This window comes from Eriocheir sinensis, chromosome 9, assembly GCF_024679095.1.
Source record: "Eriocheir sinensis breed Jianghai 21 chromosome 9, ASM2467909v1, whole genome shotgun sequence".
Classification (NCBI taxonomy): domain Eukaryota; kingdom Metazoa; phylum Arthropoda; class Malacostraca; order Decapoda; family Varunidae; genus Eriocheir; species Eriocheir sinensis.
In genome coordinates, this window is record NC_066517.1 from 13,310,913 (window position 1) to 13,336,145 (window position 25,233).

General features: G+C 40.7%; 2 protein-coding genes and 1 long non-coding RNA gene across 3 annotated transcripts in view; 2 read left to right on the plus strand and 1 right to left on the minus strand.

Annotated features, from left to right (window-relative positions):
• Window positions 1–5,332, plus strand: part of LOC126995932 (semaphorin-1A-like) — a 58,762-nt gene extending 53,430 nt beyond the window's left edge. The window contains exon 17 of the mRNA XM_050855833.1: window positions 9–5,332. Within this exon, the coding sequence (XP_050711790.1) occupies window positions 9–177 (169 nt within the window). The 3' untranslated portion in view covers window positions 178–5,332. The remainder of the gene's footprint in view (window positions 1–8) is intronic.
• Window positions 5,333–6,486: 1,154 nt separating this feature from the next.
• On the plus strand, window positions 6,487–14,325 carry LOC126995936 (uncharacterized). Its single transcript, XR_007750838.1, has 5 exons — window positions 6,487–6,593; window positions 11,673–11,803; window positions 12,222–12,362; window positions 12,651–12,731; window positions 14,066–14,325. It is a non-coding gene; the product is annotated as an uncharacterized LOC126995936 (long non-coding RNA).
• LOC126995935 (exocyst complex component 5-like) lies at window positions 10,582–22,595 on the minus strand. The gene is made up of 16 exons (XM_050855840.1): window positions 22,425–22,595; window positions 20,707–20,837; window positions 20,390–20,507; window positions 20,084–20,281; window positions 19,523–19,587; window positions 19,241–19,424; window positions 18,940–19,080; window positions 18,101–18,288; window positions 17,696–17,791; window positions 17,395–17,557; window positions 17,016–17,109; window positions 16,726–16,864; window positions 14,837–15,032; window positions 14,089–14,245; window positions 12,192–12,352; window positions 10,582–11,750 (listed from the first exon to the last, which is right to left on the minus strand). Exons 1-16 carry the CDS (start codon window positions 22,455–22,457, stop codon window positions 11,664–11,666), a joined length of 2,151 nt encoding a protein of 716 aa, XP_050711797.1. The 5' UTR covers window positions 22,458–22,595; the 3' UTR covers window positions 10,582–11,663.
• Window positions 22,596–25,233: the final 2,638 nt, after the last annotated feature.

Genomic DNA, 25,233 nt, shown 5'->3' on the forward strand with positions numbered 1-25,233 from the left:
TTCCCCAGGAGAGACAACCTAGTACCAGCGGCGGACCCAAACATGTACACGGCCAACAACAAGCACATCAACAACCTGGTGACCAACTATAACCCAAAAAACATTAATGGCAAGTCCAACACCAACACCACCACGGACAGCAAGCTGCTCAAGCCTGCCAAGTGTGCCTACATCTGAACCACCAGGGAGCGTTGAGCCTGTTGTTGGCCCGACCCGTTTGTATCTCATTAGCTTAGCTGGAGTGTAAGATGACCACTGTCGCCAACTGACTGCAGAGGCTCTGGAGATGCCTTGAAAACAGAGGCTCTCCAGCAACACAGTGTTCCTCTTCACTTGCTGAGGATAACACAGAAGCCTCAAGCCAAGTTCTCTTCATGTGATGACAGTGGATGATCATTATATGCTAGTTACACACCTTTAAAGGCTAAGTTTATAGACAATGCATATGTTATTTCATTTAAAGTGGAACATGCACACTTTCTAGTGCATGCTCTATATATACTATATGATGGGGAGGTAAGGGAGAAGACGAGGAAGAAAAGATGAACCGTACATGATAACGTGTGAGTGTGTGTGTGATGGAAGTGATGGGACGGACTGCGTGTGACACAAGCCCAACATTCCACTCCAGCAGTGACTATGTGAAGGTGATGGATGGCTCAAGTAAGTGTAGAAGAAAAGCACAGCATCACTGTTGCCAGAAAAGTGTTCGATATTGATGAAAGTGTTTGCATCTGCAGAATTGCAAAGTGTGTCGACAGATCATATATTATTATTCTCTATTTACACAGCTGTATTCTTCATGTTACAAACTAAATACCTATACAGAAGGAAAGATGTAAGGTAGCTGGGCATAATGGGGTTTTAATGGATAATAAGTGCATGGAAGGCCAACAAGGTCAGAGGTTAAGGAAATAAGTTACTTGATGCAGAGTGAAACCTGCAGCATTGTTAAAATTTTAAACACAACTTGTGACATATGAGATGTTCACTTTTTATTCAGGTTTACAAAGTTTATGTTTATTGACACCCTGAATAAAGAAACAAGTCCAAGAAGTAAGGATTATTGAACTTAAGAAAAGAAAAAGAAAAGGTTCTTTGTACCAACACACAGTTATCAGTCTGAAAGGCAGAGGAAGACATTAAGGGGGCGACACATATTAGTGAAGGGAATCAATTTTATCAGCTTTTTTTTTTTTTTTTTTTTTTTTTTTTTTTTTTTTTTTACATCAGAAAGACATATATGAAGTTTGACAATTATGATTTTGTAAAAAGATGAACTAGTCACATTATTCATGATCACACCAAGTTTTTAATATTATTGTCAAAGAAGTATTCAGCTATTTATAATGCCACTGAATTTCCGCTCTTACCATCCACATGACCTCTGCATGTCACTAATACAGGTCCGGAAACGGATTTGCCGGCGCCGGGATCGAACCCGCGACCGGCAACATCTGCGTGTCACGAAACACACGAGAAATTAATCCAGATCAGTCGCTACATAACTATCATTTTTTTATTAGCTTCTCAAATATTCATGATCGTTGCCGCAGTCTGACACAACATTCATTATTCTTGTCACGATTTATGTCTAGTTCTTGTTTGTAAGATTAGTCAGTGAAAACACTTTCATGGCTTTTTGAACCCCAAGCCGAATAGTTTACAGCGTACAGTACTTTCAAGATGAATCTCCTGCGGCATTTAAATCCCTTGCCCCGTGGCCGCCATGATTAAACATCTCCCACCCCCCTCCCCCCCCCGTGGCCGCCATTTTTAAATCTCCCAACGTAAATAAACCCACGTGCCGCCCGCCCACACGCCGCCCGCCCCGCGCCGCACTCCAGGCTTTGGCAGTGTTCTTCGATGAAGTTGGTTGTCCAAAATGGGTTGCGCGCGCCTCCCACCGAAATACACAAAGGTAGGTGGCGGTGTGGGTGAGGCGGCGGGAGGCTGAGAGCAGCACCAGGTGACGGGGGTGGCAGTGGTGGCGGCGGTGTCAAGGCGCCGCCGCCCCGCGTGTGTTGGTACAGAGTCTCCGCCGTTTTATTTTCTCTGGACGAAAGATTTGCGTGGCAGGCCGCGGCGCAGGCCAGGAAGCTGTGTTGCCTCGGTAGCCCTCGCGCTGCCGCCCTCCTTCCACTAACCTAATGTAGGGTTAAAGACGCCTCCAATTGTATAATTACGTGTACGCTATCTCTTAGGTATTGTTACGAGTAAAGTCATCTTCGGGAGTGTTTCCAACATTCCAGGGCAGCTTGTATCATAAGTGTATAATTCATTGGCTTGGAACCTGCAGCAGCAGAGGAACAAATAATCATCATTGCATGATATCAATAAGCCAATACTACAATTAAGTACAGTTTATTGTAATTACTGCAAGTATGGCATAATCATAAACTAGGACTTGTTAAAAACTCAGATTTTAAAGTTTGGACACGCTTTCAATTTCTTGGACAGTACTCGCTAAATATTAACCTCATGCTGCTGACAATTCAAAATTCATGGAAGTTAATATGTAAGACAACAAGATGAGACACAGTCAAGGAGCTACATTCTGAATTGGTTTTGCTCCCGCTGTTTGCTGTCGTGTCTTATGACCTTCAAGGAGTCTCAGGTGTCCAGTGGAGGCCTATACTGTATACTTAGGGTAAAACTTATTTTTTCAGTAAGGCTCTGTGGCACTTGTCTTTGTCCTCCTAACTTACCCCTCATGAATAAACACAATAGTTAGGTCACCCATGCTAGGTATGGTCCTATCACATGGAAGGGGACAGGAAGGCCCAACAGGTGACGGTGTCATTACATGAAAAGAGGTTAGATTCTTCTGGTTCTTGAGAAAGAGGCTCCAGACACACAGCAGAACCCAAGTAGGCTTACAGTGTCGTAAAGTGAACCCAGTGTTGATTGTAAGTGATCTTTAGCATGTGGGGAGATTGGAAAGTAAGGTTTGCAAAGTCAGTGAGATTTATTTGTACGGGAATGTAGAAGAAAAGGTGCTAACCGTTGCTGCTTTTTGGCAAGTGTAATTTTGTACTGCATGCATCCCACCTTATGATTATTCAGTATTACTGTCTTGTTCTTGCATCGACAATGGGTAACTGCTGACGGTCAATTGTTGTCTGAAGGATATAGTAATGCACAGAAAGACTACTGGTCATGATAATCATCCTGCCCTGTCAAAGAAAATTAGGAATCAGCGTAGGTGCCTATCTCTATATAGCTCCAGAAAGTGATAGGTGTTGCATCCATATACGTAGATGCCTTATAACGCTATGTTAAACATTATTATATGTTCCACCACCTGTCTATATTTTGCCCCAAACATCAGTTTATTTACTGGTACGGTTTGTACATATTGTAAGTAAAGTGCTTGTGTGCTTGAATGTCATGGGCGGCAAATGATGTGTGTGTGTGTGTGTGTGTGTGCATGCGTGTGTGTGTGTGTGTGTGTGTGTGTGTGTGTGTGTGTGTGTGTGTGTGTGTGTGTGCAAGGGCCTGAGCTAGTATGCTAAGGACAAGGGGTGTGAATGCTGAGTCTGTGCTTCATGCTGAGCTTCCCCAGCCTCCCCCAGAGGCTGTGCCAGGGGGGACACAAGACAGGGCCTTCTCCTTATGTGGGCAAGGTCCCACAATTATTGATTATGTTTGTTTTCATCTATGTATATTTTTTCCTGGCCCATTGTATGTTGATTACTTACTGACATGTATATATGCTACTTGAATGTGTGCATGTAAGCTGCATACAAGTGTGCATGCAGATGTATTGTGAAATTAAACAAAAATATAATATTGTGAAATGATGTATTAAAGTATAATACCATTTGTAACGACTCACAATATAAAAAAATGTAATTACTACCTTTTAAGTATTATACCAGGAATCCTGTATGTCACACTTGCTCTCAGTTAAGAAAACTAAGCTTTAGTTTTATTAAGCTGATGATTTGACAGCTTCTGACTGACTTGCTTTGCCTCCCGTGTACCGGCATGGGACACTCACATGGGTAACCCCCCCCCCCCCCCTCCACTACAGTAGGTTCTTAATAAATGCACACTCATTTAAGTTTTCACTTAAAAACTCTTCACTTACTGATACTTATATCAGTTTTCTCCCATTATTTGCATATTATTTCTGAATTTCCTATTTGAAATATAAAACTTAGTCATTACAAGTTTTTCAAACAAAATCTGTTTACTAAATTGAAAATTATCAAAGATGAAAGAAGTCAGCAAAAGATCCATACGGTAATTTTCAGCAAATAATGACATTAAATTTTTTTCAGAAGTCCTTTTTTCTTCATAAGAGTGATTTTTCCTGTAATGGTCACAAGTTCTGTGGTAAGCCTTCTCTTTGCTTGTGAGTGAAGAGCTGGATGTTACTTTGTTGCTAAGTCTCTGACTTCAAGGCAATTTGTGAGCTACTGAAAACCCACCACAAAACACATGTATTGAGTTATAAAAACTTTTGATACTTGCACCTCCACCGAGAAGGTACAAGGATTTCCATATTTTGTGAATGAGTTATATTATTTTGCAATGTTTTGTTGATTTTTGGGGTTCAATATTTCCTTGTTCTCTTCTGCTGCTGAGTTCATCCCACCTACATTTTTATGTTCATGTCCCGAGGCTGTAAACTAAAAATGTTTACACCTGTGTAAAACTCAAAAGAAAGACGTTTAATGTAATGCTAATTATAAGTAAGTTTGGACCATATTTAGCCTGACAAATAAGTAGTGCCTTCATGAAAGTCGACATGTTAAGAGAGCCAAGGCTGTAGAAATCTCATGTAAATGGTCGTTTGTTTGGTGAGAGAAGTTATTTTTGGAAGTAGCCAGTGCAATATTGGATTTACAATGATTGATAGCACCATAATGCCATTCAGAATGTTAACAACCCATTCAGTGCTATTTGGTTGATTCAGGTTATAATACTTAAGCAAAACAAACATGTATTGAAATTTTTATGCCATCAATAGCCTACCCATGTATGCTACTTTGTCATTATAATATATTTTTTAGGTTATATACACAATCCTGTTAGTTGAAGTGTTGAGTTTATCAGCTGGCATTTCTAACCTGTGCCCTGCCCGTCCAGTGCCACTTTTGTGCGGGCGTTCTTGACCCATTTAGATCAGGCCCACCTTATCAGTGCTCATTGTCAAATCTTCAGTCTTAGGCTAGCCCTGTACATATATAACATGATGATATTAGTTAATTTTGTATAGCTGTCTCATCCCCCCATGAATTACTACGGTACGTATTTTTACGGATGTAAATAAAGAACCCATCAAATAAACTATGCAATCTTTATAATAAAACTACCACAAAGAGCTGCATGTTTTGATTCATAAGATTAAAAAGGCCTTGAAAAAAAAGGTAGAAGAGAGAGGACAGTGGCTGCATTGGAGCGAGTGGTAACTTGCCACAGTCACCCTTTTGAGGGGTTCATAAAAGTGTGCTAGCCATGTAAGGTAAAGGTGGGGAATACGCTATAGTGCGCGTGGCCTCTGTGCTCTAAAGTTGCGGACATACGCGATTCCCCAGGTAACAATTTCAACACCTGTACGCAGTTGTAATGTTAACCGAGGACCTATACCGGAGGGCAGGGGAGGGATGGTGGATAGGGACAGGGTAAGAAAGGAAGATGGTTGATGAGTGGACTGAATTGATTCTTTAGACTCCCATATTAACGCTCCCTCCCGCGCCCTACCTAATAAGTCAATAATCATTAGCCTTTTAGGAGAAAGGTAAAAATGTAGTTCTTCCAGTCTTCTAGAACTACGTGACCGGGCGTTTTTTGCCTCTGGAGATTTATTTAACTTCCGAAGTATATAAAGCTCGGCACAGCATTACGAATTGCCTGACATTGATACAGTAACTATGGATAAATAATACAATAAAGCTGACATAGAAACAAATTTTGTGGTGGTGCAAGGAGCAAATGCAGCATGTGGGGTTCATGTGGTGGCGTGACAGGCGCGATGCAGCTTTGTGACGATCTTCTTCCGCAGGGTTGTAGTGAACCATGATACGCCATAACATTAGCAGCCAGTAACCACCACTTGGATTCGAGACTTGGTGGTTGTCAAGTGGTAGGCCTCAGGATTACCCTAAAGGACAGAAGATGAGCAGGTCGCGTTAAAACTATGCACATGGATGACAAAAAGGAAGTTGTTGGGATTCATGTATAATAACTATAGACTAATAAAAATCGATAGTTTCTGATGCGTAGCGATGCGGTTCGAGAATTCACAGATGATTCGAACAGCGACGCGAACATTTGATACCTCACTAAAAGACAGAATATCTTATAACATATCGTATCACCATAACATGGACCTCCTTAATTAACTCTACAGGACAAATATGCGGGACGGTGTGGCAGTGCTTGGTCAGTCTGTTTGGTTTGGAATTACTGGGATCCGCGGTTTTTAAAGTAAAGACCTGCAAGAGTGTCGGTTCAGCGGTTCGAACCATCATCCTGCTTCAGGTATCAGGGCGTGTGGACTCAGTCGGTTGCGGACAGCGGCAGCATGAGTGAGGTCGCCGCGGTACTGGGAAGGCAAAGGACCACTGAGGTAAAATCGTTTGGTAAGTATATAAGCTGCTGAATGCATGACTGAATAGCTCTTTGTTAATTGCATGGAGAAGTGAAGGGTGGTGGGCAGGGAGGTACGAGATATTTTGTCGTAAGTACCATCGATGACGTCACATGTCCTCGTTAGACAAATTAAACGTGGCCGCAGTCTTCAGTACCGTTATAAATAGTATAACATGCTATTACTTAATATTCACTACCTCTGCCTCATTTGTTTAGGACAACAACTGAAATTAAAGGATTGTAAAATATATACAATTGATGGATGGTAGTGGGGGGTGTTGGCCGTTGGGTGATTATTAGCGGTGGTGGCAGTGGTGATGGAGCGAAGGCAGCTGTAGTAAAGGAAAAGATGGGGACATAATAGCTACACGTGACCGCCGCGCTGATTCCGTAGCTTTGGCCGTTTGAGCCTGCGGTGGGTAGGAAGTTACGAACCCACACTTTACAGAACACAGGGCCATTGTAACTTCCGGGCTACCAAAGTTGACCTTCCCCATATTTATCCAGTTACCCACTTCAGCCTTTTAGGGAGAGTGAAGAGCTGGGTGAGCCGCACGCCACCTGCACGGGCCGGCACTCGAACTTGGACCCACGGACTCGTAGCTGCCCACGCCAACAACTGCACGGAAGCTGGTGGTGTAGTACATAGCAGAACCGTGGTGCAATATGGCCATGGTAGCAGTGTGTTGATGGTAGATGGTAGGGGTAGTGTCTGAAGCGGGTGACCAGTGGCGGTGTTGGTAACGATGGAGGAGATGAGGGTTGGTTTTTGTACGTGGGTGTGGTTACGGGGTTGCATTGGAGGGTGAGGTGGAGGGGCACGGCCATGGTGGTGGTGATAAATGACAGTTGTTAAGACGGTGGAGTCATGAAGATGGAAGTATATATATGTTCGGTTTTATTTCCCTATATTGCCATTTTCTATTTTCGTTTTTTTCCTTCCAATTTGATAGTTGAAGGCAATAATATCAAGACATCGTATGCTCAACTTGTTACTACAGTTGGTCATATATCAATTGGCCTTTTGTTTAGCGGAATCTTAACCTATCTATTGCAATAGCTAAAACCAGTCTATTGCAGCACCCCCAGATCATGAAAGCAGCTCATTGCTTCCTATATCCTTCTCTATAGGCACTTTTCTACCAATATTTTCAGTGCAAAGATTTGACTCGCACACTGATTATCTCGTTCATCGCCTACACTTTTATTATTTATTTCCATCATCCTCTCATTTAAAAATCTTATAAAAACCTTTCCTGTCACACTAAATAAGCTTACTTCCCCTCCTTTTGTATAGCTCTCTCCAGGTTAGATTACGTATCCACTCCACAACACCTTCATATTTCAGCATTTATTTCATCAATACCAGGGGCCTTTCCTACTTTAGACCTTCCTATTGCCTTCTCTATTTAACCCGTTCCAACCTAGATATGCATGCCCTGTGTTAATCTTCAGTCCTCTATTGGTCACTATTGCTCTCCCTCTCTTATTCTCATTCATCACTGATTCAGAATCTCGAAATGTAGTGTGTCAGGGGTCAAACTCAACCATTACGAGTAAAAGTCAGGGCAGCATATACCAACTGAACCACCACTGTGTCACTGACCATATCTTCAGCACTTTACCTGACGCCCTAGCATCTTACCATGGACATGAAGGAAAAGTGATGACACTCCCCCACATGGTTACTAGCAATGCTTTTAATAAACCCATAATGGCACATACGGAGCTACTTTGGCTGGTTATCTTCAAGGAAAAAATATCTACACCATACTTTGGCTTGTAATCTACAAGGAAAAGTAGCTACATGGCATAAATGTTATGTTGGAATGATATCTACATAGTAAAACATAATATATATATATATATATATATATATATAGATATATATATATATATATATATATATATATACCTATATATATATATATATATATATATATATATATATATATATATATATATATATATATATATATATATATATAGCGATAAACAACACATACATCAGCTAAATATGCTAAATGTAAGTTAGGAAGCTCCTAACTTACATTTAACATTTTTAGCTGATGTATGTGTTGTTGATCGCTAGAATATTATTAATATATATTTTTTAATTATCTTTAATAGAAGTAGTCTAGGTGCGATTGAAATGTTCTTTGATTGCAGCCTCTCCTTTTTTTCAATATACGAATCTTCACATCAAGCCAGGATCTTTCAGTTCCTCCGGTGTTAGGATCGACGTAATACTGCTGATGATTTACGGAAAATGACTAAAGATGATTTGGTTTAAATTTAGAGTAAGCCGGCCATTTGTCAGAATGGATTATTGAGCCTTCAGCGACTTCTCTCTGAATAATTGGTTGAAGTGTCTCAAGGGCTCTTTTTTTTAAAGAATATCGGCAATCTGAACCTTTCTTCAAACCGAACACCCAAGGACCATCAATACGTCTTCCATGGTTACGGTAATATTCCACTTCAGCTTCGCTGTCTGTTGAATTTGGAGCCCGGTCTCCTTGGAAAAAAGAAAAAAAAAATAAAAAAAAAAAAAAAGCCCGCCGCTGCTAAAAAAAAAATCCAAAAGACGGTGGCCAAAGTCAGCTCAGTCAGTTTCGAGGTCCCTCCTCTTGAAAAAGAGTTCAAGTCGGTGGCAGGAGGAATACAGATGAAGGAAGATTGTTCCAGAGTTGGGATGAAAAAGTGAAGATGCTGTTAATCTTTGCATAAGGGTTTGGTTGAGATAGGGATGAGCATGAGTAGAAAGTCGAGGCAGCGGGGGCCGCGGAGGGGAGGCATGCAGTTAGCAGTTCAGAAGAGCAGTCATGTGGAAATATCGATAGAAGATAGAACATTGCGGCGGAATTTAAGAGGTAGAAGACTAGAGATGAGATATGTTCCCAGTGTTGAGATTTTGAGTTAAGGGATAGACCCCGGATGTTTAGTGTTGAGAAGGTGATAGCTGGGTGTTGTCAAAGATTGTTCCTGTGAGTGGAGGTGGAGAAACTGTTTTTGAGGGCGTTGAAGGACACCAGGTTCTTCTTGCAATAATAAATAATAGTAAGGTCTGGGTTGTTGCCTGCAGCCAGCAGCCTTGAGTTTAAGTTCCTGAAAGGTGGGCACAATAGCAAAACGGCTAAGAGAGGATGACCAAGAGTCAGTTAAGAAGGCTAGGAGATCACCAGTAAGAACGCCTCATGAACCCATACTGGCGATCAGATGCAACATTCAGCCTCTATTGTATTTTGTGCCGTCCTGCAAAAGGTGCTTCATCAATTTGCACAGGCTCTTCTTCAGTCCCTACCATTTGACCACGATTTTGAACTGAAATATACCTGAGTAGATTCATGACACGTAGGTCGCAATATAAAGTGTAGATCGCATACCAAAGTAGATTCATGACATGTAGATAAGCCAAAGCAGCACCGGCACATACAGTGTTTATATACATAAGAGAAACTGCAGTAATTCAGTTGATATTCTGCCATGACTTTACCTCGCAGGCCCTGGTACTCACTGGTGTGCATTTCAAGATTGTTTTACTCATTATTGCTGTTGCTGTAACTGATTCATAATGCTGCTTTCATGCCTCCATTATCTCCTAATTCCTTTTCACAAGTACCCCATCACTTCTCTACTTTTTAACTTTTTTTTCCATTTTGTAATTTACAGATGTATTTTTGCTGAAATTTTCCTACCCAAATCCTCATCTATTCTGTACCTTCCCCATCCAGTCTTTTCACCAATTCCCTACTCCCAATACTTTCTTGTCATTCTCACCCCTTCTTTATGATATAGTGGTTAGTGTGCCTAGCTACGAATCTGATGTTATGCTTAAGTATTTTCGTTATGCTCAAGTATTTCCTCAGATACCATAGGTTGCTATCAGCTATTGAGGCAATATTAAATGTCAGGTCATGTGATTGTCTACACAGGTCTAAAGTGTAACCCTTTCAGGTAGGTAGATAATGAAAATCTAAAAACAAGATAACATTGTATTCACTGAAAATATAACTATAAACATCACAGTTGAATAGAAATTAACATTTCATGGGTTTAACCCTACAACTTAAGTTTTTCTAGCATAACGTTTTTATAGCACTTACATATGTACAAGTTTTATTGAAATTTCCTCACCTTCAAAGGACGCTGCTTAAGCACTCTCTTGACCGAGTCCAACAATATTTGTGTCCTCATTTGAGGCAAGGAACTTTCATTCACCTTTGCCCAGTTTTGAGACTAATGATTTAGTGAAAGTGTTAGCAAAGATTTAACAGTAACTGCCTGTCGTATATATGTATATAGTAGAAAACCACCTTCCTCAATGCCAATTAAAAGCAAACTGGGAAATGTGTGTCCCTAGTAGATAAGAGCAACTTGGGGCCTTTCTACTTTGTCATCTCAGTTGTTTAAAGCACAGCAAGGATTTAAGTCATGAACACATAGTTCCAGGGTGGTTTGAGTGACCTTCAAAGACTGCCTTGTATTAGACATTCATCCAGTAATCAGCCTTCCATGCATGGATACCTGGATTTTAAATGTTCATTACAATTTACTATAATTATTGCTGTTTTGGTGTACGTAAAATGGTACAAAATTTGTGGGGAAACAGGGAGAGAACTGACAAGTTAGTCAGCCTGTTGTCATGAGTACTTACTTCCATTTCAGGTAGTTTAATGTTTAGTTCAATGTTGCTGTACAAAGGAGGTGCTAGACATGAGAGTTGATAAATGCTAGGGTGGAGTGGAAGAGATTTGCAGGGAAGAAGGCATTAGTTGGAGCTGCAATCTTGTTAAACTTAGCCTCAGGTGGTGTGCCAAACTGACTTGGTATCTTAGCACTTAGTATCTGTAATGACAGTATTGAGTGGCTGTCTTTCCATGATTTTTTTGTGTGCTGTCTTTGGCTTTTTTGACCCACCTACCCCACTCATGGCTCAAATGGGGTGCACTTTTTGATAACAATAAGGATTTACAAAGATGCTTTTAGGATTGTGTTAAATGTATTACTGAAATGCTGAGTTTAACTTTTCATATAAATTACTAATTCTTTATTCAATACTTTTATTTCAGCTGGTTTCCAAGTTTGGCAGTCTTGTAATCCGAGCGAAGCTGAATGAAGTTCACCAGAACAGTGCGATCCAGGCCACTCTGGAAAAATGATGCCATTGAGTTTCAGTGAATACATAATAATATGGTAACAGGTAACTGGTCTGTATGTTTGATGGTTTATCAAGTACTCATGATTTAATTTTTTAAAGCTATGCTTAGTGTCATAATTTAGCAGAACTTTAATGACTCATTGTAATAACTGTGCCATTAACCCAGAATTTGTGCAGTAAACCAGACTTTATGCTGCTCAAGTTAGTCACAAAAGTAGTTACACAATCTCTTGGGGAAGCCAGCAGCTACCATTCTCAAAGCAAGTTTGTCAACTAACCTATTGGGAATCACTTACTTCAGTGAGGGTAGCAATGTTGCTAACAAGTCAGGGTTACTGACATATCCTGGTACATAATGGCTGGAGACAGTTAAGTGAATAGTTGCTTTAGAGATTAGCACTCATGCCAGTGGTGTAAAACAATAGCATACCAGTTGGTCTCCTGAGCACACCATTTTCAGGTTCTCTGGGGACACCTGCAGCAGCTTGCAGAGGGTGTGGAGTGTGTCAAAGAGGGAGTTGACCTGAGGTATCTTGAAGTTGGCGACACACTTTCTGTACTCATTCACGTCACAGATGACTGCCATCGCTCCTGAAACACGGTAAGACATATCAATACAAATTGTCTATAAGTACTACCTGAAATATTTGCATTCAAGACCTGTGTGCAGTCTATGGAAAAAACATGACTTATACAAGTAAATTTTGTCCTACATTTCCAGATGAAAGGTGTAGTGATGAGACAAATCCAAGGTCTTTTCAGACTTTATTATGTATGGTACTAGAGTTTCTTGAACTGCAATGCCCTTCTTAGGTGACAAATAATTTGGCAACTTAGTTAATTTTACAGATTGTATTAGACTGCTTGTGTAACTACTTATCATTTACAGATGCTGTCGTCTGCCATGCTGTGAGGTGGACAAGATGACTACACCTCGTGTCTCAGGCCCTGCTCCTCCATCAGTTTAATGGTAATGAGAATGCAGTTGTTTGGGATGAGTAAGTGTAAGTAAGATTAAGTAACAACTGCCATAATTTAGAGTAAAGAACAACTGTCCTGATGTGTCAATGTTGTTTATTCAAATAGTTGTAATGGCAATTTCGTAGTGCATTACTGAATCATTAATCAAACAAATCCTACCTTGAATGTGATGTAAACTTACCACTCAAGAGAAGAAACTGTAGGCCCAGTAGAGGCATGGTTTCAGTGGAATAGAATATATTTTTATATCTTGACAGAGGTAAATGGAGACTTTTGTGTTGAAACCATGTCTAGTAGGAACTAGGGAGGGAAGAACATGCAAGAAACAGTAGCTTGTTTAAACCTTTTGTGCAAAGGATGGAGAGGTCAGACCATTTAATATATGGCAGTTGTTGCTCTTGCATACACTCCTCATGGCAAAGCACAGTACTCTCAGTTCATTCCAAATAAGTGTTATGCAGTGTGCCACATGTACACTTTCTTTAATCTTGACTGGCTTAAAGTGGTGGCCACGTATAATGCAGTTATTCGGTTTACTCCAGATGTCATATTGAGATAAATCTAATGTGATGTTCAGGAGTTAAGTGAAGCATACTGGAGTTATAAGTGACTGCCAAATTAGTCAGTGATATAAAAAAGTGTGGGTGTAGCTTTTCATAATTCTTATTTGGAACTGTCATTTTTTTTATATTGAGGCGAAAATGCATTTGCCTGCATTGATGCCCTTTTTCCGCGTAAAGTTTCCACCTAGCTGATTTGTTGAATATCTATGCCCGAATAATACATTATTTTAAATAATTGCCAGGTAATGTGAACCAACGTCTACTAACTCAAGTCTCTTCATAATTACACATGGAGAAAAGTACTGTTAATGTATAGTTCTATCTGAAGTATTGTGATCTACACAATAAGTTTACTGCTACAGTGCATACACTCACTCCTTCTTTCATCTACATTATTTGAGTAATTCTGAACTTTAAAAAAATTATCTTTTAAAGTGTGCATTGAAACACATGCTGTATTGTTTGTTGACTGATTTTAAAATAACAAGACTTTCTTTCCACTTACCAGCACATCATTTCATTTCATTCTTTTCATTTTTACTCGTTACCTTTTTCTTTTTAAGACTTGTTAGAAATAGTTTCAGTTCACATTACCTGGTAATAATATCTAATAAAACAATGTCTTCAGAAATCATATAGTAATCAGCTAGCAGAAAACTTCCTGTGGCGAGAGGGCACCTATGTGGGTGAGTGCATTTTTGCCTATATAAAAAAATAGACTGTCACATTCAACTGATGGAGTTGGCAATGGGCATCACAGCAGTGCTCTCCTCGGGAACTCACCAGTGGCACTGTACTCGAACTTCATGAGATGGTCAAGGATGGTGCGGTGAAACCTGAGGCCCAGCTCCAGCAGCCCGCTTTCCAGGTTGTGGCCGTCAAGGGAATCCCGAATTCGCTCCACCACCAAGTTGATGTAACGCACCACACGCTGGCAGGCCTTGAACACGGAATGGGAGAATACAAAATAGAAGAATGTGATAGAGAACTAATAAAAGCAACTCTGATATATATATATAATATCTCCTTATCCTAGCTTAAGCACGACTGCATCTCTTATTCCCATTGACATCCTCAAGCACCCACCCCCTTCAAACATGAGGCCACAACAAAGAAATCCCCAGCTATACAGAGCTTGACTTTTTTTTTGTCATAAATGAATGTCAGATTAAGTGCCCAACATACATTAACAATGAACACTGCATTCCTCTCAGTATAATACACAATAATTATCAAATCAACAGGGACTTATGCTTCACCCATGAGTGGGTGAAAGTAACACTTCAGAAGTTAAGAGTGGTAATATAAATGAAAACTAATTTTTTGTCACTGAGGGGGTAGGTATGAGTGGAACCTGCCTGGTATGTTAGAAAACATGAGAGGATTGCAGGGAGCAAGACCTGCATGCATACTAATATGGTATGGGGTTTTCTGTGTTGTGGCCAAACACTTGCAGGGAGCTCCAGAGGAAACAAGGAATCGAGTGCAAACACATCAAAGTGCAAAGCAAACAGGAAAGGCAGCCACCAACCACAGTAACATTGGTGATCAACATGTCGTCATTTTCTGGCCTGAAGTCCGTTCTCTTCTGCTCCACTGTAAGGACGTGCCGCACGTAGCTGACAATCGCTGAGAGGGTGCGGTCAAGGCCGAGGTCCAGCTTCTGCTCCAGGGTGCTGCCCAGCTGTTTCTTTTTCTGTAGACAGTCTCCATGTTTGGGAGTTGAGCTAAAAGAAGAACATGGGGTATTAGTACATGAATCCTCCATTCAACAAGAAAAGAAAATGAAGATTGCAACTGAATACGAACATAAACAATATAACAAATTCAAAGTGTTTGCACACTGATAATATTCTAGAAAATTTTCAAGTTCATGTTGCTCTTCCCCAACAAATCTGAGGTCTAACAACTTGATCCCTAGGGAGAGGCTTCACACAAAAACGGAACACACTTCTTCAGCAATTAGGTCAGAATATCAGGTGCGGTAGCTTTCAAAAGGAAGAAACCAACTTGCATCTGTGAGTAACGTCAAGTAGTTCTGTGGTCTGCTCATCACGTCCTGATGTAATACAAGTGATATTGCAATTCCAGTCATATGGCTCAAGCATGAAGTGGTGTCTACACGAGTCTAGGACAGGTCTGCTTCATCATAGAACTACTGTTCTCGTTTCCTACCTGCACAGCCACTTCCCCTTATCCATTACTTAGCCCTTCCAAGGATGCATTTCAGGGAAGCAGAGTCTTGAGCAGCTTGGAATTCTTTTTTCTTTTTCCATGATATCAGTAGTAAAGCTTGCCTTGGCTGAGTGGTGATGCTGAACAAACTGCTACAGCAAGATTGATGCCTCAAAGAAAGTAATAAAGTCAAAGGGCTGAGATATGGCTTAACCCCTTAAAATTCTGCTATTTAGAAGGCAGGTAGTCTTCAGTCATAAGTAAAAGTATTCAGTCTGAAAGCTACATCTCTGGGCAAGAGACAGAGGAGACAGGTCTTGGTATTTACAACACCACTGTGTCATTTGTCAATAAGGTGAAGAGTTCCCAGTAGGCAGAAGGGGCCAATGAATTGACAAGTCAAAATGCAGACACCCTTGCCATTAAAGAATGTGCCCTGCAACCACTGGCCATGCACCCACAATATTGACAACCATCAGCTTGAAGGGGTGGTGGCATAACCCTCCTTCAGCGGCTTCAAAATGCTCCAGGTCACAGAAAACGACTAAAGTTACTAGCTATGTGATCCACGGAGAGCTCTGCGGGGATCCTTCCTGTTTTTGGGGACACCACAGGCGGGACAGGACGTAGTATGTAGTGCACGGCCCGACCGATACCTGTTGTGGTGAAGGTTGTTTGGTTTACTCTTACAGGCAATTTGAGTGCAAAATAGTGGTTGATTTATCAGAAACAGCACTGCTTCATCACTGAATCAGGAATGGGAATGGTTCTCAATGAGCTTTCCCTTCCGACTACCTACAGGCACGGTAGTGGGCCTGTGCCTACGTGAGGAGAGGAATACCATGTTGAGTTGGTCTGTTGGGAGACATCCAATCTGTTCCTCTTCACTGCAGAGTTGCATCATTCTCTTCTGATATCCTGAACACTACTCTTCTTAACTTGCTCACTCAGTGCATGCCTCCTTGGGCAGTGCACACAATAACACATTTTCTAGTGTTAAACCTCTTCTGAATACCCTTGATGCAAGTGTTCAACACTCAATTCTTCATGACTAATTTGTAGATCACAATTAAAGTTTCACTTTCTTCCTTTGATATTGATTGATTAAAAAGTAGCAAACCTGAAAGCTAACATTTAGGAGAGGCCTTCTACAACATTTGAGAAAAGTTACTCTACTGATTTTTTAAATTTATCTTCTTTACTGAAACAAACATAAAAGAGGCAGGTGCAGACAGTGGGACTCACATCACCAGGGGTACAAGGGTGTCACTGAACAACTTATCAAGAAGGTTCATCATGGAGCTGCTCTGGTGCACCACCTCAAAGAAGCTCATCTCTGGGGGTGACCGCACCTCACCTCCTGGGATCACCTGAAGCCCTAACTCTGGAGGGAAGAGTAAAAGTGTTTGCTGTCATTATATTTTGTAGTGCAAGAGGACTGAATGGATGATTCAACTCCTCCCCTATACAAAGGGAAGGAAAATAGGAATAAGTGCAGAGAAATAAAGGATCTGGACAAAGAATAAGGCACTTACCAATGGCATAATCAACATGCTCAATCAGGAGAGCCTTGGCAAGGAGATCAAATATCTGAACAGCGTTATTGTGTACGTCAGACTGTGTTGAGAGCTGAAGGAAAAGCACAACAATCTCTAATAATCATTTCTGATATCTAGGCTTCTAGGCAAAATATGTAATCATAAAGCATAGTGTCTCAATCTATACAGGAAAATCTAATTCATAAACAGTGCATAATTAACATCTATATCTCAATGACAATAATAATGATTTCAAATGTGGATATATTCATTCACAATGCATGATAAAGCTGTAACAATGGTATTTTTCATGAGATGGCATTTGAAGGAACTGGAAAATATATGACCCGAGTCTAAAGTTTTTGTATTCCCTCACCATCTGACACCTCTTGAAGGCCTGCTTGGTCTCCTGCAGGAGGGAGATGGCCACCTCCTCAGACAGGAATGTTTCTCCACCATAGTTCTCCACTGCCGGTCCGATGTTGATATTTGCCTTGGTGCCTATCACGTCCTGGATGTTACGCCTAATGTCATTGATGCTGTTGGCAAGGACAGAAGTCACATTAAATTGTATATGTGTGGGACTGAAAAATATTGTTTCCTTAAAATTCAATGACATAAAAAAAATAGAAGATACACTTTCCCAAAACTTCCAAACTGTAGCAACAAAAACTTACCCCCCAGACTGTATGTTCTTCTTCTGGTGACCCTTGTTGTCGTAATATCGGCCCAGAATAATACTGAATTTCTCTTTCAGGAATCTGGTCTCTACACTATAAATGAATGAAAATTGGTATTAGTTGCATTTATTAATTCAAGGCTTTTCTTATTATCACCTACCACTGTAGTGAGGAGGAAGATAATGTCTTCATCACTGTTAATCTATTTGTCTGTCCATTTCAAAAATATCTAAAAAAATTTATTGATATATAGTTACCAAATGGACCTGAGAACGTAAGTTGAAGTGACCAACTCTCTGTACTTGTCTTAATCAGCATTTTCCTAATACAAACAAGAGTATATATAAAAAAAATATATAGTAATGAAAATGGACTTGAGACAGTCCAGAGGAAGCTACGTGCCTGATGTAGGAGTGGAGGTGTCGCTGGAAGATGGACTTGGTGAGCTTTGAGAGGAACTGGGAGTCGTTGCCGAGGTTGAAGGCCTGAAGCTCTGTACACAGCTTCACTGTCTGGCAGTACAGCTCATGCAGGTTCTTCAGGTACAGTTCTGGTACACTCTTGTTGTCAAGCTTCAACTGGATGTACTCCTGGGAGACATATTATAGTGTTACCATCAGTATACGAAGCCGAATAAAAATTTAAGTAAACTCCTTGTATGTGGGAAAAATGAGGGAACTTTTAAATATCTCTAATGGCCAGATGGATTGTCATTTAACTTATGATGAAAGATGCGAGCTACTTGATGACGTACATTTTAGTTAGAGTGAGTCTTATACTGCATCCTTTTTAGTTTACATTTATATTTTATCTGGCTATTAGTCTTTAAATTTTAATGTTTCAATATTTGTTTTATAGTTTAATGTCACCAAAAACAGTACTAGTACAAATAAGGAATTATTATCATTAAAAGGTATATGCTTACTTAACAGCATCGATGAAAGTCTATCAACTATATTAGAAGGAAATAGCATTTCAAACACCCTTTCTCTTCCCTTAATAAAAGTCCTCCATCTACCTCTCCATCTATATATTTGACACCCTGTCCCCTCATAAGAACTTGCCTTAAAGGAATGGTCACAGCAGAAGTGCCTTCAATAATCAGTTCCAGCACTCCCTCTCAGCACACTCAATCTCTCACCTGCCAACTCTCTCTCCAATACTCCTCTACTCTTTTAACCTACAGCTCACAGCAAATAATGACATAAGAAACAAAAGCGACTGCTTCACATAAGCCTTACTTGTAGCTGTCCTTGGAAGATGTTGAGCACAAACTTGCCCATCACTTGGTCTGGGTTGGTGAACACTTCCCTGATGAGCACCTCAGAGTTCCGGCACAAGGGCACCACCTCCTGGTACATGTCACGGGACCTCAGCGATCCCTGTAATGGTCATGGAGAGGGTGTTAGAAGTCTGTACTTTTTGTGTGTCAGTGTGTCATTCCATAAGTTAGTGCAAAGCTACCATGCCATTTCAGAAAATTCATGTGTCATAGTGTAATGTTTTAAGTTAGTTCATATGCAGACTTGTCATCATACTCACATGCTGTGCCTCCTCAATGAAAGCATCAATGCACTGTGAGTAGCCCTTGAAGTGGGACAAAGTGGAGGCAATCTCCTTCATGCGGTCCTTGTCCCCAGCACGATGGGCCTTCACAAACTCCATGATGAGGGAACGCTCAGTCTCGTCATACTTCTCTGCTATCTTGGCCTTGGCTTCCTCAAACCTATGGGAGATGTATAAAATGAAAAAGGATATTTTATGAATATCAACGAAATTGAAAAATTCCACTTTACATCACTCACTAAATGTATAGTCACATACTTGCCCGAAGGAAGTTCCTGAGCAATGAGGTGCAGTTTTTGGATCACATCTGCTGCTTCATAGATCTGGAAAAAATCATGAATTTACTTTTGGGAGAGTGAGTGAAGCGACACGCCAACGGGTGTATGCTCCCCATTAGTTAGTTAGTTTTGCTATGAATGCACACATCCAGGTTCGATCCTGGCCCGGGCAGTCAGTGAGCAGCAGGGTTGGCATTAAAAATTTCACCCAATTTTTTAATTATTTTTTTTTTTTACGCGTACGCCTATAGCGCCGGTAGGCTTTTCTTGTGGGGCCTGGATGGTAGTCGGCCCCAGCCCGTCATAGCGCAGGCAAGTTTTTATAATGCCGCCTTTTTTTTTTGGGGGGGGGGTGTCACATACAAAAATGCAGTTTTACTTCATACTGATAAATGAGTTCTACACTTGTGTGTATTAAAATTTAAAAAACATTGATTCCCTAAAAAAATCTAACAAGGGTTTTCTTTTAATCCTGGTCTCACATGCTTGTGTTCTTGCTGCTACTTTGTTATAAATTATAAAGTTGGAGGGAGACTCCCACCTTGGACTTGTCTGTGAAGACCTCGGAGACCAGTGGGCCCGGAAGGAGAAACTCCCTAAAGTGGTTCATAAGGCGCTGGGCCTCCACCGCTCGAGAGCGAGGGGTGTTGACACTCTCCAGCTGGTCTCCAAGGTGCACAACTTTGGTGGCCACACTGTTGATGTGGCTGTCCAGCTCCTGGAAACTCTGGAAGGCCTCCTGCAACATGTAATTTTGGAGTCAACCACAGAATATTATTACAAACAAGTAAATACGTAATGTACCAAATATGAGACTGCAACAGTGTGGATCAGCAGCAGCACATGCCTTGTTGTGTTCCAGAAGCTGGGCAATGTTGTGCCAGTAGCGCACCTCCTCCTCCCTCACTGCTGCCTCAATGCGCTCACACTTCTTGGCTGTCCTCTCATCCAGGACCTGCAGGTCTCTACAGAAAGGGAGGGAAATGTGATACAAAATTATTCCCGTCCTCACTCTGTGTCTATTTATAATACAAGTACGTAAGACACTAATATTTTCAATAACTTATTTTGTAAATCTATTATTTTGTATTCTATATTTAAATGCATTTTCTGCTTTGAACTAACATTTCTTAACTCAAAAACAAATCATGAGTCGTGGCTTACTTGATCGCCTGCGTGAAGGCTTCATGCAAGAGGTCTGGGTTAAACACATTGTCAGAGGAGCCTGGGGCAGACACGCTGGCATTGACACGCCATGCCAGCCTCTCCACAAACTCTTCTCCATCAAAAGGGTCCTGAGATGGATGAGAAAAAAATATTTAATGATGCCCAATCACGACCTCATGCCAATAAATCCTGAGGAAAGGCCTATGCAACTCATGATATGAAAAACTTAGCCATATCACAAAAATATACTGTATAATTAGAAGATAAAAATATGAAAAAGGTGATTTTACTGTGTTCGTAATTAATTATTTCCTTGAAAACACATCTATGTTTTCAAAATCATTTTCCATTAATAATGTATCATTGGTCTAAGCCTCTTTTCTTTGACATTTCTTTTTTAAATATATGTTGTCCATAGCACTGCTAGGCTCTCTTGAGGGGTCTGGTATATGGCTCCAGCCCATTAGTGGCACAGGTGAATTTTATTTTAAGTGGCTACCATGATATATGAGCACCTTACCAGGGATTGGGTATTCATATTCGGTATTCAAATACTGCATTGGAGTGTATTTATATTCGTATTTGAATAATTATTGATTGAAGTCAAAGTATTTTCAATCGTATTCGAATAAAAGGGAAAGGTATTCATATTCGGTGAATAAGCTGACGAACACATAATACACACATTTCATGACTAGTTTCACACTTGCTTTGATCTGATTCTCTTTCCTATGGTTCTCCGATAGGCTCATAGGTTAGTAGAACACATATATGAAAACAGAAGAGCAGATGATTGAGTAAGTGAAGGGATATCGGCGCATTAATAAATCCAATCTTAACCCAAAACTATCATGTTTTACCCTCCTCCCCTGTGAGGTCCGAGTCCCACTGGGCAGCCCTTCTGAGCTGCCAGAAGATGCTGGATGGCTCCATCGTGGACACCTGCCCTGTTTGTAACACAACACCTCACACCACAAGACATATTATGGAAAACTGCACAACACACATTCACGCCACAACACAAAACACTCATCGAGATCCTTGTGTCTGGGAAGCTTACTATACCCACCTCAAGTAATCAAGTAAGTCAAACAGGAAAGTAATAGTCAAAGTGAGTCAAATAGTTGTCATAATAATAGTCAAATAGTCAAGCCATAGTAATAGTCAAATAGTCAAGTAAATCATCGTAATAGTCAAATAGTCAAGTCATAGTAATAGTCAAAGTCAAGTAAATCATAGTAATAGTCAAGTAAGTCAGAATAATAGTCAAATAGTCAAGTCATAGTAATAGTCAAATGGTCAAGGAAGTCAGAGTAATAGTCAAATAGTCAAGTAAGTCATAGTAATAGTCAAATAGTCGTCACAGTAATAGTCAAATAGTCAAGTCATAGTAATAGTCAAATAGTCGTCACAGTAATAGTGAAATAGTCAAGTCATAGTAATAGTCAAATAGTCAAGTAAGTCATAGTAATAGTCAAATAGTCAAGTAAGTCATAGTAATAGTCAAATAATCGAGTAATAGTCAGTAAGGAAGGCCGTGACTAGAAAGCAAGGCCGCCCGTCTGTCAAACACGCCCCCTTATGACGAGCGGCCTGCCCTGCCCTGCCCTCCCCGCCCCCTGTGGCCGCCTCTGAGGGCACCACCACGCCCCCGCACCCTCAGATCCCCTGCTGCGCCTTAATAACAAAAAAACAAGCTCCATAACAAGGCCCACCTGCTCAAGCTCCTGGATGTACTGGTTCAGCATCCTCCTCCCGCTGCCAGGCTCGGGGTGGGTCGCTTGGCCGCCGCTGCTCCCCTCCACACGTCACCCCACAGAGCACGGCAGGGGAGGCTCACCCGTTTATCACTGCTTTCCTTCTTTTAGCTTTCCTGTAGCACCACCCAGGGAATACTACAAATTTATCACTGTTTTTCCTTCTTTTAGCTTTCCTGTAGCACCATGAAGGGAATACTCAATCTTTATCAGTTTTTTCCTTCTTTTAGCTTTCCTGTAGCACCATGAAGGGAATACTCAATCTTTATCACTGTTTTTTCCTTCTTTTAGCTTTCCTGTAGCACCACCCAGGGAATACTAAAAATTTATCACTGTTTTTCCTTCTTTTAGCTTTCCTGTAGCACCATGAAGGGAATACTCAATCTTTATCACTGTTTTTTCCTTCTTTTAGCTTTCCTGTAGCACCATGAAGGGAATACTCAATCTTTATCACTGTTTTTCCTTCTTTTAGCTTTCCTGTAGCACCATGAAGGGAATACTCAATCTTTATCACTGTTTTTCCTTCTTTTAGCTTTCCTGTAGCACCATGAAGGGAATACTCAATCTTTATCACTGTTTTTCCTTCTTCATAGCTTTCCTGTAGCACCATGCAGTGAATACTCAATCTTTATCACTGTTTTTTCCTTCTTTTAGCTTTCCTGTAGCACCATGCAGTGAATACTCAATCTTTATCACTGTTTTTTCCTTCTTTTAGCTTTCCTGTAGCACCATGAAGGGAATACTCAATCTTTATCACTGTTTTTTTTAGCTTTCCTGTAGCACCATGAAGGGAATACTCAATCTTTATCACTGTTTTTCCTTCTTTTAGCTTTCCTGTAGCACCATGAAGGGAATACTCAATCTTTATCACTGTTTTTCATTTTATAATTCATGTATACCGCAATCATCAGCCTGAATACTAGCTCAATCTTTATCACTGTTTTTTTCTTCTTTTAGCTTTCCTGTAGGGGAGAGCGGTGATGATTCGGACAGTGTATGGGATTGAGTGCTGCGAGATTTTGTGTGAATGTACAAAACTTTGTTGCCTTTGCCCACAAAGGGACAACCACGCCCTCAGAGCTGTTGTTTTCGATGCAAGTCCTATTTTATGTTTTTTTTGCATCTCGTATGTAATATTTTCAGTGTGTATCGTAAGCTCTCACTTCAAAAACGTGCCAATTAGCGAGATGTAAAATTATTTCGGTGACGCAGCGATGCCCGGCGAAGGTATTCCCGTACAACACGATCACCCAGCTCTCGTGCTGGTAAAGGAGTGTGACCACACATTTGCTTTTTATAGAGTCGTGATGATTCGGACGGTTGATTTTTTCATGATTTCTATGAAATTTATATCAATTTAAACATTATAGGTGTTGCAACGGTTATAAAAAGGTTAATTTGATTGATTTATATTCAAATACTATGAAATGCCAGAATTTTCCTCTTTACAACACTCCTACACGGCCTCTGCGTGTGACGAAACACGAGAAATTAATCCAGACAAGGAAAGGTTTGCCGGCGCCGGGGATCGAACCCGCGACCAGCGCAACGGGAGAGCCACGCCTTTACCAGTCGACCAAAGAGGTACCCCCTATTGGGTAACTGGGTTATGGGAGGCTCGCCCATCAGGCAAGTCGTGTCACTACAATTATGCCTGTGAGAAGAGAAGGAAGCCATAATACCAAAATTTTTGCGATATTTCTTGTAGTTCTCCTTTTATTTTTTCCCCTTTAAATATTGAGAGGATACTTTTGACCTTAAACAAATGTTTTGTAGAAGATATAATCTTGTTTATTAGCCAATCAAACTTAAGTTATATTAATACTATGGCGAGTATTATGAGTGTCCATACCATCCCACCTCCCTGGCCGAACCATCTCCACGGGTGGGGATGGTTCAGACGATTTAGAAACTTGTCTTTCATCACCAACATCTGAAAACTGGAAATAGCTACGAGTGTCATATTAGCAACCTAAAGAGCCAAATGATGGAGGAACATTTTGAGATCAACAAAATTACACTACTTCTCAAACTTCTTTTTCTAAAAATATTTTTCTAAAAAGTGTCCGAATCATACCGGCTCTCCCCTACCACCATGAAGGGAATACTCAATTAATCTTTATCACGGTTTTCCTTCTTCATAGCGTTCCAGTAGCACCATGAAGGGAATAGGCCTACTCAATATCTCTATCACGGTTTTCTTTTTTCATAGCTTTCCAATAGGAGAATCCAATATGGAGAATCGCTACGCACCTCCAATGTTGCTCCCACGGCCATTATTAGTAGGTATATATCCTTTCCAAGCTATCACATACTGTTGTGTTACTCTAGTTTTTCCTTCTTTTATTAGCTTTCCTGTACCGCAATCATCAGCCTGTATCATTCCACTGCAGGACAAATTAAGGCAGGCCAGGCTCAACTGTTTATCACACCATGCAGGGAATACAAAATCTTTACCACTTTTTCCTTCTTTTAGCTTTCCTGTAGCACCATGCAGGGAATGCTCAATCTTTATCACTTTTTCCTTATTCGTAACGTACCTATAGCACCACCAAGGAGAGTATATATATAGTCTCCTTGAGCACCACCTAGGGAATACTCAATCTTTATCACTATTTTTCCTTCTTTTAGCTTTCCTGTACCGCAATCATCAGCCTAGCTGTATCATTCCACTGCAGGACAAAGGCAGGCCATGCAGGCTCAACTGTTTATCACTGGTTTCCTTCTTAGCTTTCCTGTAGCACCATGCAGGGAATACTCAATCTTT

Bases quoted from the DNA above. Each gene is read 5' to 3' on its own strand.
- LOC126995935 (XM_050855840.1), bottom strand. From the start codon at position 22,457: ATGCTGAACCAGTACATCCAGGAGCTTGAGCAG. The intron at 20,282-20,389 runs GCATGTGCTGCT...TACATGTTGCAG, and splicing joins AGCTTCTGGAACACAACAAG to GAGGCCTTCCAGAGTTTCCA. The intron at 15,033-16,725 runs GTGAGTCCCACT...TTCTTCTTTTAG, and splicing joins ACCCTTGTACCCCTGGTGAT to CTCAACTCCCAAACATGGAG.